We start from the raw sequence: 13181 nt of genomic DNA on the forward strand, positions 1-13181 counted from the left end.
ACATAACAGTTTTCAAGTACGTAAAAGGCTGTTACAAGGAGGGAGAAAAATTGTTTTCCTTAACTTCTGAGAATAGGACGAGAAGCAATGGGTTTAAATTGCAGCCAGGGCAGTTTCGGTTGGACATTAGGAAAAATGTAACTATTAGGATGGTTAAGCACTGGAATAAATGGCCCAAGGAGGTTGTGGTATCTTCATCATTGGAGAGGTTTAAAAGCAGGTTAGACAAACATCTGTCAGGGACAGTCTAGGTGGGGGTGGGCAAACTTTTTGGCCTGAGGGTCACATTGGGGAATAGAAATTGTATGGCGGGCCATGAATGCTCACAAAATTGGGGTTGGAGTGCAGGAGAGGGTGAGGGCTCTGGTTGGGGGTGCGGGGTCTGGAGTCTTGCCATGAGTGCAGGAGGCTGGACTAAATGACCTCTCAAGGTCCCTTCCAGTCCTGATTCTATAATTGTTCTGGATGAATAATAAGGGCCATAGCTCTTCTTTCACATTATATACATAGATCTTTGCACTCGAGTAACTAAGGACCTAATTCAAAACTGCAAGATCAGCTGAGACTACGTGTAACTGAACCCAGCAACTGCCTCTATCATCAGCACCAGTTTGGTTGTGATAGCTTAGTACATGGTCGGCGACCACATGGCTGCCAAGACCTTCAGTGGCACAAAAAGACCACCAGTGATGGACACCAGTGAACACCCAGCCAGACTGTCTAAAGGGCATAGCTAGAGATCGATCCAGGTGGTACTCAATCTACAAGGAGGCTACATCTCTGATATTTGCCTTGATTATTCTTCAAAGCTGATACACCAGGAAGGTTTGGGGCTTTCCTAAAAAAGCCATTTGTACAAACAAAAAACAGCAGTTGATTCTGTATTTTGATATGACATTTTCCCCCCAAGTGACAGGCGACAGGCTGGGCAGTGTAGAAATGGTAATGGGAGGAAGCCAGTCCATACACAAGATGATGACTGGGCTGAATGAGCCACTCTTGTAAGGATGTGCTCCTCATAAATGTTAGCCATGCTTGGGAATATACAAATTATGCCCAATTTGTGTGCACATCAGTTGAGGTTCGGAGAATCGTCACCTTCCCTATAGCAGGGGGAAGTTATTAAAAAGGAGCACTGCGGCTGATTTTTATCCTCCTCAGTAACTCATACTATTGCAGTTAGAGGAGAGGTGATGGCTGATGTTAAATTTAAACCTTAAAAATATCCACAGCATGAAATCTTCACTGCCAGCTAAATAAGCTTAGTTAAAAACCAATCCTAGTTTAGGGAATAAATGTTTCTATTGGTCTAATAAAATATTATAAAAACATCCTCTAACTGTCCTTAAGACTGGTCTTTTTAATTCCTTGAAAAGTGAAACTGTATATTATAAGATGGAATGTTTGTGAGCTCTGATGGTTCTCACTGTATTTTCTTGATATAAAAAAAAAAATAGGGTGTTCACAACTTCAGATTATTGGCCTGGAAGTAAAAATTAATCTGATTCTTTTTATAGTCCATCATCCTTAGAAATAAATGCTGAACCAAGAACAATGGTCTCTCCTAACTTCTCACGTGTGTCTTAGTCTCAGTATGCTAATAGCATATTAGAATTCTCTGTGGAAAGAGATCAACACGTGGTCTCCCAGTGTTGGCTTTATTGAGGAACAGCAGAGTCTGCTCATCAAAGGCAGTTTATATAAACAATCCATTTGGGGGAAAACTGCTTCACCATTGAGATTAAAGGGCATCATTCTACCTATGATGAACATGAAAGGATAGTACCATTACAGCAACTTCTGTTTCTCCTCTTGAGGCTCAATAAATGATATTAGGGTACACGTTCTGGATCTTCATCAGGACAGCAATATTAATCGTCTCACAGACATACAAAAATATACCTGGGCAAAGAACATGCACAAGAGACTATTTCTGAGGAAGAAATGACTTAATGAACAGCAAACGAATAGGAACACTGTCCACAAAAGAAAATAGGTGGAAAGAGCACATTTCCTGTCTGTGAAAATATAGCCCTAGCCTACTCCCAGTACAATTTGTGCAACTCATGATCACTTTAAAAGACTAGTTATCACTCAGGGGCCAAAAAAATAGTCTAGTATAACCTACTGTAAGCCAGAACTTGTTAGCAAGTTTCCCTAGGTGACAAGCCAATTTGTTACGCACATCACCACAACAAGTCTCAAGCTTTTTCCAAAGAAATTTAAAGGCCTCAAAAATAGGAGATGCTTATAGTTTAATTTGCTTGGTACAGTAATCGAGAACAAATCTACAGCGTGTTGTGTCCTGTGCCCCATGCTTCTCCCACACATACATCATAAGAACAGCTGTACTGGGTCAGACCAAAGGTCCATCTAGCCCAGTATCCTGTCTTCTGACAGTGGCCAATGCCAGGTGCCCCAGAGGGAGTGAACAGAACAGGTAATCAAATGATCCATTCCCTGTCTCCCATTCCCAGTTTATGGCAAATGGAGGCTAGGGACACCATCCCTGCCCATTCTGGCTAACAGCCATTGACGGGCCTATCCTCCATTAATTTATCTAGTTCTTTTTGAACCTTGTTATAGTCTTGGCCTTGATAAACATCCTCTGGCAAAGAGTTCCACAGGTTGAACATCCTGTGATAAACGATGTTGTTTTCCTCCTCCATTCAGCCTAGCGTTCACAGGAGCTCCGGTTCCTACCATTTGACTGGGTTTTGTCTACGTGATTGTTCAGTAGTTACATAAGCATCATACAAATCTCTTAGGTGCAACAATAATTCCTCCAGATTGTCTCCTGTCAATGCAGATAGTGGGATGACTCTCTGCTCCACTCGCTCCTTAAGTAGTAATAAGTTAGCCTTGGACTGAGGAAGATCCATCTTATTCCCAATGACAGCATGAGGTCTCTTCGACAACCCTTCTTCATACTGCTCTAGTTCATATTTTAAGTCTTGGAGCTGAATCCATGGCTCAGACACAGACAGATCCACCACAAATAAGAGAAAGCGGCAGTGTTCTATGTGCTTCAGAAAGGCCAATCCAAGGCCCCTGTTTAGATGAGCTCCTCTTATTATACCGGGAACATCAGCAACTATAAACAAGAGAGAACTGAATGTGAACACAACATGTTTAACTTAAAGAGGTTCTATTTGTCTGTCTGTCAGTCTAGGTATTTATATAGCTCCCTTTCAATATAGTCTCTAAAAAAGCATTGCATGAGTCTGTCTGTCTCCTTCAGCCCTGGAAAAAAAAAAATCAAGTAATTTCACCAGAGACACTGGATTCAGCTCAGAAGTCTGAGGTCAACAGTATATATATAAAATACAATACAAGGTTTAAAATCTATTTCACATTTACATCAGGTTTGTAGCTCCCTAGAACTACAAATAGTTCTAGAGAGTCATTTTTACAGTTTTATTTTTTTTGTCTCAAGCAGGAACATAAAGGGAGACAATCAGACGTTACAACTAAAAGTAGTAATTATTATATAAACAAAATCTCGTAACACATACCTGCCACTTGTTCATAGTCTTGGTAGTGAACAATGCCTACATGTGGATTTAAGGTTGTGAACGGGTAGGGAGCCACTGCAGGCTTTGCATTGGAGATTGCTCGCAAAAGTGATGACTTCCCAGCATTGGGGAATCCCACCTGGAACACAAATATTCAACAAGGCCACAATTCCAGATTAACCAAAATAAAGAGAATGTTTCCTTAAAAATACATATCAATGATTCTTTAGTAGTTGTCATAATTCAGAGAGCTGTACAGCCATTTGCGCACAAATGCATCAGTTTTGCACACTCATGTCTAAAGATATCTGCACACACATTTTTTTCTATTTTTAATTTTTCATTATATCATTAACACATATGAGCTTTCCATACAAGCACGAACAAGACTTACTCATAACCTGCATTTATTACGGTAAAAGACCCATCTCTGGTTGGTCAGCCACTCATCAGCTATGTATTTATTTTCAAATTCCAAAAAAGTGACCATACATTGTAAAAATCTACTTGATTCTGACATAAGGCTTGTCATTTTTAACATGGACAGGATTTTCCATGCCATTGATGTTGGCAGATCTATCATATATCTGACTACTAGGAGTAACTATTACCAATGGGCCTTCCCCAGAATCAATCATCTCATTTGGATTGTAAGGTAACAGAACCAGAATATACTCTGAGTAAACTAACATTTTTCTCTTTATTCTTCTATTGCAGTCTCTCTCTGAGGCTAGTTTCCCCTCACTCCTAAAGCCTACATCTTGAAACACTTTCCTAGGAGGTCTATGCTAGCTGGGAGGAATGGTCTTAGAACAGCCTTAGGATATCCTGTCTGACACAGACAAGTGTGTGCAGAGTCAACAGCACTTACATGAAACAATCAGATTTTCCAGCCTGCTGGGGATAATCATTCTGAACAACTGCCATAATAAGTGTGGTAGAGATCTGGACGCTCATGGATTCACCTTGTCAATTTTAAGCCCCGATAATGCTCCCATTAAAGTCAGTGGCAAAATTCCCATTGGCTTCTATGGGCACAAGCTGGATTTATTGCTGCCAATTTAAGACTGAGAGGAGATTTGTCTAGGCTAAGATACAGTTAAGTTTATTGAACCAACTACGCTGGTTCACTTTTTCTTTACAAAGCTCTTCTGGGCCGGACAAACGTTGCAAGATACATGCACTTTATGTACTATTGTAAAATAAGGGTTTACTCAACAGCTCCACGAGAGAGATCAAAAAATTGCATGGATTTAAAAACGAAATCACCTTAAACAATAAATTGACAGCATTAGCATACCATTCAAACTTAAATGCGAAGGCAAAATTTACATATCTAAAACCTATACAAAAAGCTAACAAAGTTTAATACCAATAACAATGCAAAGTAAAGAGACTGAAGGGTGATTATGTTTTTGTTAAAAAGGGATGTTATTTAAGAGCCATTAGTGTTCCTTGATGGTTTCTAGCTGTAACATGCTGTCTCAGGGCATGTCATCACATCTCCCAGAAACAGCTTGTCCAATTATTTTAAAAGCAGCATACAAAAGTTCTCCTTCAGTGGCAGAAGCCCCTAAGTGCCAAAGATTGGGGGGTTGACCCCTGATAACTTGGCTGCCTGTATATATTCAAGCCCTCTGTTATGTCAAGACATATTCTAAAGAGACATTTATGGGAGACTGTTTTATTATTGCAATTACTGAAGCCTGTACCTTGTTTCCTGTTGGTAAAAAGCTTCATGCCAAATCAAAGAGATATGGCATCAAGTTATATATAAAGCGGTAACAAAAAAGGGCAAATCACTCAGGATATTCCCCTACTAAGTAATCGTTGACATTCATCTCCCACACAAACTTGCTGAAAGAACAAAATATAACAAAGCAACATTCTTTCGTCAGCTAGTCAAGTGACATCCTGGAAGCGTATAGCAAAGGTTAACAAAACAAAAAAGGCAATACCCACCAGCCCTGCATGTGCCATAGTCTTGAGCTCCAGATAGAGGACTCTTTTCTGACCTGATTCTCCTAGAGTAGCTGTCATTGGTGCTCGATTCTCATTGGACAGAAAGAACTGGTTACCCTTCCCTCCAGTTCCTCCATAAGCGGCAACATATTCTTCGCCATGCTGAGTAAGATCAGACACAATTTTCCCATCCTCCTTAACTAGAGTGCCTACAGGAACCTTGAAAAACAGAGAGAAAGTCCTAAGCAAAAACAAACTATGAAAGTTCAAATACTTAACAGCTGTTCCCGGCGGCTGGGGATGTTTTCAGGGTCTAGCTAACACCACAACCTCCATCTCCCAGCTGGGTGAAAGTGTGAAAAGAGTCATTAGGACCCAGATCTAGCAGGAGAGACCAAATAAGCACTCTCACTCTAGACCCAAACAGCACTGACAAACTGTCTAAATGTTGGACATTTAGAACTTTAATAGTACCATACTTTTTTTTTTTTTTTTTTTTTTGGCCTTTGTGTTCCCAGTCCCAGGTATCACAAAGTGGTGGTGAACCAATTCAGGATACCAACATAAGCAGATTAGGGATCATATTGGGTAGCTAAAAAGCAAGTAAGAATGATATATATTTTAAAACAAATTAAAAAAAAGGAAGCAGCAACAGACATAAGCAGACGGGAATTTGTTTTTGTTTTTTAATTTAAAGAACGGAACCAACGTGATGTATTACTATTACCACCTTGCTGTGGTGTGCATGCGCGTGTGTGATTTGGTCTTCCTCTCTACTTGAAAAAATGCTTACCTGATTTTTGGCATGACCACAAATAAATCATCATCAATACATAAGGTCACGCCCCAACAGCTGACAGCTCCAAAACAGACTCTGAAGATTGACTTTATGGATAACACTAAATACAGGTATAAAGCTTAGGACTGTATCTACTGTATGCAAAAGAGGTGCTTTTTAACGTGTGTTAACTAGTGTATTGAAGTCTTAGTGGAGACAAGGCAAGTTGTAGTTTTAAATATATTAGTTGGTCAACATAAACCCTAGCTAACGTGTTAAAAATACATCTCGCTTCTAAGCCTTGTCTTCACTAGAAAGAAAGGAAAGCCTCTCTTCATTTGTGCTAATAAAGCATACGATAAAGTGTGAAATCTGTACTCACATGGGATCTGCAGACAAACTCATAACAAACAACATTGCTAGACTATATAGTCATGAGCTTGGAAAGCATAGTAGGGATAAGCATCAAAATGGACATGTCCCAAGTTGTGTGTGTGTTTGCACTGCCTATATGAATTCTAGAAGCAAAGGCTGGTGAGTATTTGTTTTAGTGAGATGCAGCATGGTCTTTCAGAGAGGTTCTGGTGTGTGAACAATGAGAACAAAGTGGTTTGGTCATGCCTGTGTGTGAACCAGCCCAGATGCTATGAACACTCACTTTGACTAATCCCACTAGGACTACTCACATGCATAAAGTCACTCACGCAGATAAGCTTTTGCAGGACTGAGGCCTGAATTCTCACATAAAACTTTCAAAATAGTCAGCAACAGTATCTTACTTTAATATATGTGTATCCACCATTGGCTCCGTAACAGTTTTTGCTTCTCCCTCTTTCTCCATCAAAACCTCGATACAATGGGAGGACTGAAGCCAATGACTTGATTTGCTGGTCAGCTATAAAGCAAAACACACACTTTAAGAACAGAATTGCTGATCCAAAACCAGAAAGTTAGAAATCTCTTCTCCCCTTGAAAGATGCAAGTAACTCCAAATAACAGGGTAAGAGACAAATGAAACTAAAAAACAGGTATGTCTGATGAGCCGATTTAGTGCTTTTGGAAATAACTTCTAATTTCAGAGCAAAACACAAAAGTCCTAGTCTTCCCAAAACATCAAAACATTAACCACTGTAAAAAACCTCTGACAAAACCTCCACTCTTTGTTCTGTTTCTGTTAAGGAAAATCAAAGTGGATAAAGACTGAATATTTCTTTTTAAATTAAAAATTTGGATTTTTTATTTAATTCATTTTTAAAAAGACAAATTGAACACTTTTGTCTTTTTAAAAATAAACCTATTTAAAATTATGACAACCGATATTAAGGGCTAATCTTATACTCTATTAAAATCATTTACATTAAATAAAAAAAATATATTCAGTTCATCTGCTACCAAAGTTTTAAAGAAAGTCAAACTAGTGAACTTGTGAGTCACTGGCTAAGTACTTGAAATCAGAGTTTGTTGAGGTGCTAAACTAGGTTTTGACAGCAGCAGCCTCTTCCACAGGTGTAAAGAGAATATTTTCTTCTATGTTATTTATTCAGCTAGTTAAATTCAATGACTATTTCATTCAAAGTTAAGTTACTGATTGGAAATTAAGCAGGAAGGTTTGTTGTCCTCTTTCAATCTATGAATAAAAACGAGGTGAGAGGATGAGATCTACTACTTCTAAAATCTTGAAAGATATGGTGACCAAAAACAACCAGTTCAACTCACTAACTCCAGATACTTCCTTTTTTAAATAAATCAATTAGTTTTAAATGCAAAACCTGTTTTGATTAACTTACTTCTTTCCTTATGTATCCAGCACATTTCAGGTAGTTTTATTTAACTAATCAAAAACAAAATGTTCAAATACTGTTTTTGTGCATTTTTCAATGAATTCTAATTTCCATTCAAATGCAACTTGACACAAATCATGAATAAAAAAAGAATCTAGTAAATAAGAAATGTCATTTTCCATTTATCATCATAAAAAGTGTTTAAAATGAATCTTAATAAATTTATGTTAAGCTATATAATTGCTTAAATAAATGTGTACAGATATAGTATATCCTGCTGGTTAGCAAAAAAGTACCCAATTTAGTGTCAAGGCTATATTTAGTTACAAATCAATAGGTTTAATGTTTACCAGCCAATCAGAATCAACCTTTCTTTAGGAAAATAACTACAAAGTACAAATGCAAAACAAGTTTAAAATCACTGATTTAAATCAACCTAGGGAAATTCTCTGCTTTGAGTGTTCCACAGATGTTATGCCAATTAGTAGTTTCAAGTCTGTTTTAAAGGTCATACACTATATATCCATTTTTATGTGTGTATTTTATCCTTCTCGGATTCTTACACCACTCCCATTCATATAGTAGTACCTGAGTCTTCCAGAAGTGCATTAAGAAACACGGCTAGCATCTGTCATATTTGTTCTATTTTTCTCCCAAGAGGTTATGTTAGATTTTTTTTTAATATTTATCTAGCTTACACTTTCGTAGCATTTTGTTTGCTGTGCCATGCATTTTTATTACTAAAGGCAAGGTCAAAGAAGCGCACCTGGAATGTGTGTGTTTAGTTCTATAAAAAGAATAAATGTTGGCTTTACTCCCTGCTTCAGGAGCAATCTGTGTCAGTGTGGGAAGATGACAGAGTACTTTAGCATTTTCCGAGGCATGTGCTATGAGATATTAAAAAGGTATTAGATTTTCAAATCAGTTTGACCTGAAATATTTTCTAGCTAGATCATGTAAGAATATCAGTGTCATTCACATCCCTTTTGCAGTGGCTGTCCTTGGAAGTATTGCAAAGAACAGATGGAGTTAAGAAAAAGAAAAACCATTTCCCTGTCATATATATTTATTAGTTCTATCACTCAAACTCAGTTTGTGGAAAGACATCAAAAATACCTTTAAACAAAGGGACAATATTTAACAAGCCATCCCTTAATCTGTGATATAAAAGACAAAAAGGATATGCAACTTTTACCTTTCAAAATAACATGGCCCCCATCTCCTCCGTTTCCACCATCAGGACCTCCAAACTCTTTTCTAGGCTCACTATGAAAAGAGGTAATACCCTGTCCTCCGTGGCCTCCAATCACACACACTCTTCGATGATCTACAAAATATCGTGTCTGCAATGGAGAGATGATTTCATATGATTTCTCTACAGTTTAGTGAAACATTATCAGACCTCTGTTTCAACAGCCTGAAGGTTTCTACAAAACATAGCTATCTTTAAGCGTCAGGAATTCCAATTTCCATTTGAAAACCAAAATCTACAGCATAGCTACAGTTCAGACATCAACCAAAGAAAGCCCATTAATCTAGCAATTATCTTGAAGGATGTACACAGAATTACACATGTTAAGAGACCCTTAAAACAAACATCTAACATACATCTTTGAGTTTCCATTGGCAAAGAATTCCAGAGAGAAGATGCTCAAAGATCATCCTCCCTAACTACGTATATTAGGAAACTATTAAAATGCTAATGAACATCTACTGAAAAAAAAAAAAAAAAATGAAAAAAATGAGTGAGGTAATATCTGAACCAACTTCTGATGGCGAAAGAGACAAGCTCTGAAGCTTACACAGACCTCTTCTTTGAATGAAAGAAGTGAAGAAACTCAGTAACCTAGGTAGTTGGTAGTACATGGGAAATTTTAAAAAGGCCAGTCTAAGCATATTTAAAATTTGTATTGCTCAATGCTGACTACATTTAGAGTTTCCAGCCTCTGCTCTGACCTGGAATTTGTAAGAACTTTTCCAACAGAATGGGAAAAACTGAAGGCATTTTGTGCATGGAGTCCAAAAAAAAAAAAAAAGAGTGCAGTGAACTATGGATGATCCAAGGAAGATATGTGGGTCTCAGCAGCACTAGGATATAAAAATAGCAAGCTGTAATAATATTGTAAAGATGAAACCGTTCTCTGGCACAAGCTATCATTCACTCCAAGCTAACTGAGACTGAACCTCAAGATTTGGCATTAGACTTCTGCAATAATAAGCAGCTAAACGCCTTACTGCTTATCTGAAATATTTGAACCTCAAGCCTACAAACCTGGGCTGGAAAGTTACAGGAGACACTCTGAATGAAGAGAACCTATGGGCAGGGACTGCATCTTTCTTATATGATTGTACAGTAGCTAGCACAATCCTGATTTGGAAGCTCTGTGTACTATTGCAATACAAATATTATCACCTAGCACTTTTGCTCTACTCATGAGCACAAAATGGAAGGAATGAGGCATTCAAATATTTGAGAAATGAGTAGATTTGGTTCTTATACATGAGCTAAAGTTTGCATAATGGATGAAGGGGAGGGCTATTTTCTGGTATCAGTTCACTACTCCCAAGTTTTTATGATGCCATTCTTCATGCAAACTTCAATCTTCATTTAATAAGACAACAGTCCAACACATCAAGAATTTAAGAAAACGTCTTTCTTGGGTATGGGGTAGGGTGGGGATCACTAAATACTTCCTATAGGCAGTGGTCCAGTGGTTAAAGCAGGAGACAGTGTGAAGAGTCCTAGATTCTGACCCCAATTCTGCCACTGATTTATTGCATTACATTGGGCAAGTCATTTTAACTTCTCTGTGTACAATAGGGTTAATAATACTTATCCACCAATCTTTGGAAAATTTTCTGGGGATCCTCAGATGAAAAGTGCTATAAAAGTATTGGCACGTACATAGGTATTTTCTTGTGTGTCAAGATGTAGAGAAAAATTTACTTACAAATGGTAATACAAGAATCTAGTAACACGCCAAGGGACTTTACAACCAGGTGGAGAATGGCAGATATTTTTTAAAATATTAAAATAGCTTGAGTGGTGAAAAATTCTGTTACTAGTAAAGTGACACAAGCACCCGAGAAAAATCCAATTCTTGAATAACCAAAATTCCTTTTGCACAGTCACCAGTACAGCAGAATCTCAGCATTACGAACACCAGAGTTATGAACTGACCGATCAACCACATAGCATACTTCCAGTTCCAAATGAGGTATCAGGCAGCAGCAGCCACAAAATAAATAAATAAAATAAAAAGCAAACATAATAAACTAACAACAAAAATAAAAGGAAAATTTAAAAAAAGATTTGTCAAGGAAACTACTTCTGAGCTGGTGTCATTTAAATTAAGATGGTTAAAAGCAGAATTTTTCTTCTGCATAGTAAAGTTTCAAAACTCTATTAAGTCAGTGTTCAATTGTAAACTTTTGAAAGAACAACCAAAATGTTTTGTTCAGAGTTATGAACAACCTCCATTCTCGAGGGGTTTGGAATGCTGAGATTCTATCATAAAAATGTGACCGTTGCTAAAAAGCCTCTTTTTTCAAATGTAGTTAGCACCACCAAATGGCAAAATTAAAAACTGTTGTTTTAAATTAACTAGATGCAATTATTGCTTATTATAAAAAATGAATTCATTTCCCTGCAGCTGAAATACAGAACCAAAAGGAAGCACCTAAACAAAAATGAGAAAGCCTATGATTAACTAGCCATTAAATTTAGGCAATTTGGGAGCTACATAATTTCTTAAAAAAAAAAAAGAAAAGAAAAAGGAAAACACTAATTGAACTTTAAAATGGTAACTGTCTAAAAAAAACCCCAAAACAATGTATTGTTCTATGTCATTTTTCCAACCCAAAAGAGAATTATGATAAATAAAACCTCTACAGCAGTAGTGGTTCTCAACCTTTCCAGACTACTGTACCCCTTTCAGGAGTCTTTGTCTTGCATACCCCCAAGTTTCACCTAATTTAAAAACTACTTGCTTATAAAATCAGACATAAAAATACAAGTGTCAGAGCACAGTATTACTGAAAAGTTGCTTACATTCTCATTTTTGCCATATAATTATAAAATAAATGAATTGGAATATAAATACTGTACTTACATTTCAGTGTACAGAATATAGAGTAGTATAAGCAAGTCATTATCTGCATGAAATTTTAGTTAGTATTGACTTCGCTAGTGCTTTTTATATAGCCTGTTGTAAAACTAGGCAAATAGCTAGATGAGTTGATGTACCCCCTGGAAGACCTCTGAGAACCCCCAGGGGTACATGTACACCTGGTTGAGAACCACTGCTCTACAGTGAAGCAACTTCTATAGCTACTACTACCACTGAAGTCATCATGAATAACGTTCACTGTGAACTGAGATTTTTATTACATGAAATACTTATTTACAACTATTTTTTCCACTATTCAAAAAGTTAATTATATTTCATAAAAATATTTCCTTATAATGTCAACGGTAAGTGGGGAATATACACAAAACACTCATCTCTGGGAGTGGTGTAGTCATTTAGCATACAACAAGTTCTTTAAACATATGGTAGGTTAGCCTATCTGAATTTTAGTTTAGACTTTACCAGCTTCTTTTCTGATATTGCTCTTTTTTGTTTCAGCCGTTCATTTTTTGCACACTTTGCACAGCTTGTGGAAAGAATCCTCTGCCAGCTCTTAACCTGCTGCTGCAATAAGCAAATCTGTATATGTTGTGAACATGCAGGTCTCCATTGCCGTAAGCCGTCCAACAAAACCCATGTTCTTGATGACAAGATTTTAGATACCAGCATATCCACCTAGAAAGTGAAAATTATAGAGAAAGGAACACCACTAACTAGAAACAACTGTTTCACATGCAAATCAAGAGAGCAAAAAATCGGTTTACATAATGAAACACAATGGGTTAGAAATGCAAGGTCCAAGGATTGATAAATATTTCACAAATATTTTCTAACTCAATCGCTCTACTATTCTTTTGAGAGTCAGACACCAAGCACATACACCTCCCCTAAACTGATTTCCCTTCGCTAATGCCTGTGCATATGCATTCATTACTGCAGGGCTGTTCACAAGCATGGACCATATATAATATGCAGAACCCCTATTTACTCAGCAGCAGAGAGCCGGCCCCTGCGC

The 13181-nt window shown here is 37.4% G+C and overlaps 1 protein-coding gene across 1 annotated transcript; it reads right to left on the reverse strand.

Moving 5' to 3' along the window:
* Nucleotides 1-2514: 2514 nt before the first annotated feature.
* Nucleotides 2515-13175, reverse strand: MTG2 (mitochondrial ribosome associated GTPase 2). The gene is made up of 6 exons (XM_034787807.1): nucleotides 12629-13175; nucleotides 9232-9379; nucleotides 7035-7150; nucleotides 5478-5696; nucleotides 3516-3654; nucleotides 2515-3094 (listed from the first exon to the last, which is right to left on the reverse strand). Exons 1-6 carry the CDS (start codon nucleotides 12833-12835, stop codon nucleotides 2700-2702), a joined length of 1224 nt encoding a protein of 407 aa, XP_034643698.1. The 5' UTR covers nucleotides 12836-13175; the 3' UTR covers nucleotides 2515-2699.
* Nucleotides 13176-13181: the final 6 nt, after the last annotated feature.

The sequence above is a fragment of the Trachemys scripta genome, chromosome 12 (genome assembly GCF_013100865.1).
Source record: "Trachemys scripta elegans isolate TJP31775 chromosome 12, CAS_Tse_1.0, whole genome shotgun sequence".
Taxonomy (NCBI): Eukaryota; Metazoa; Chordata; order Testudines; family Emydidae; genus Trachemys; species Trachemys scripta.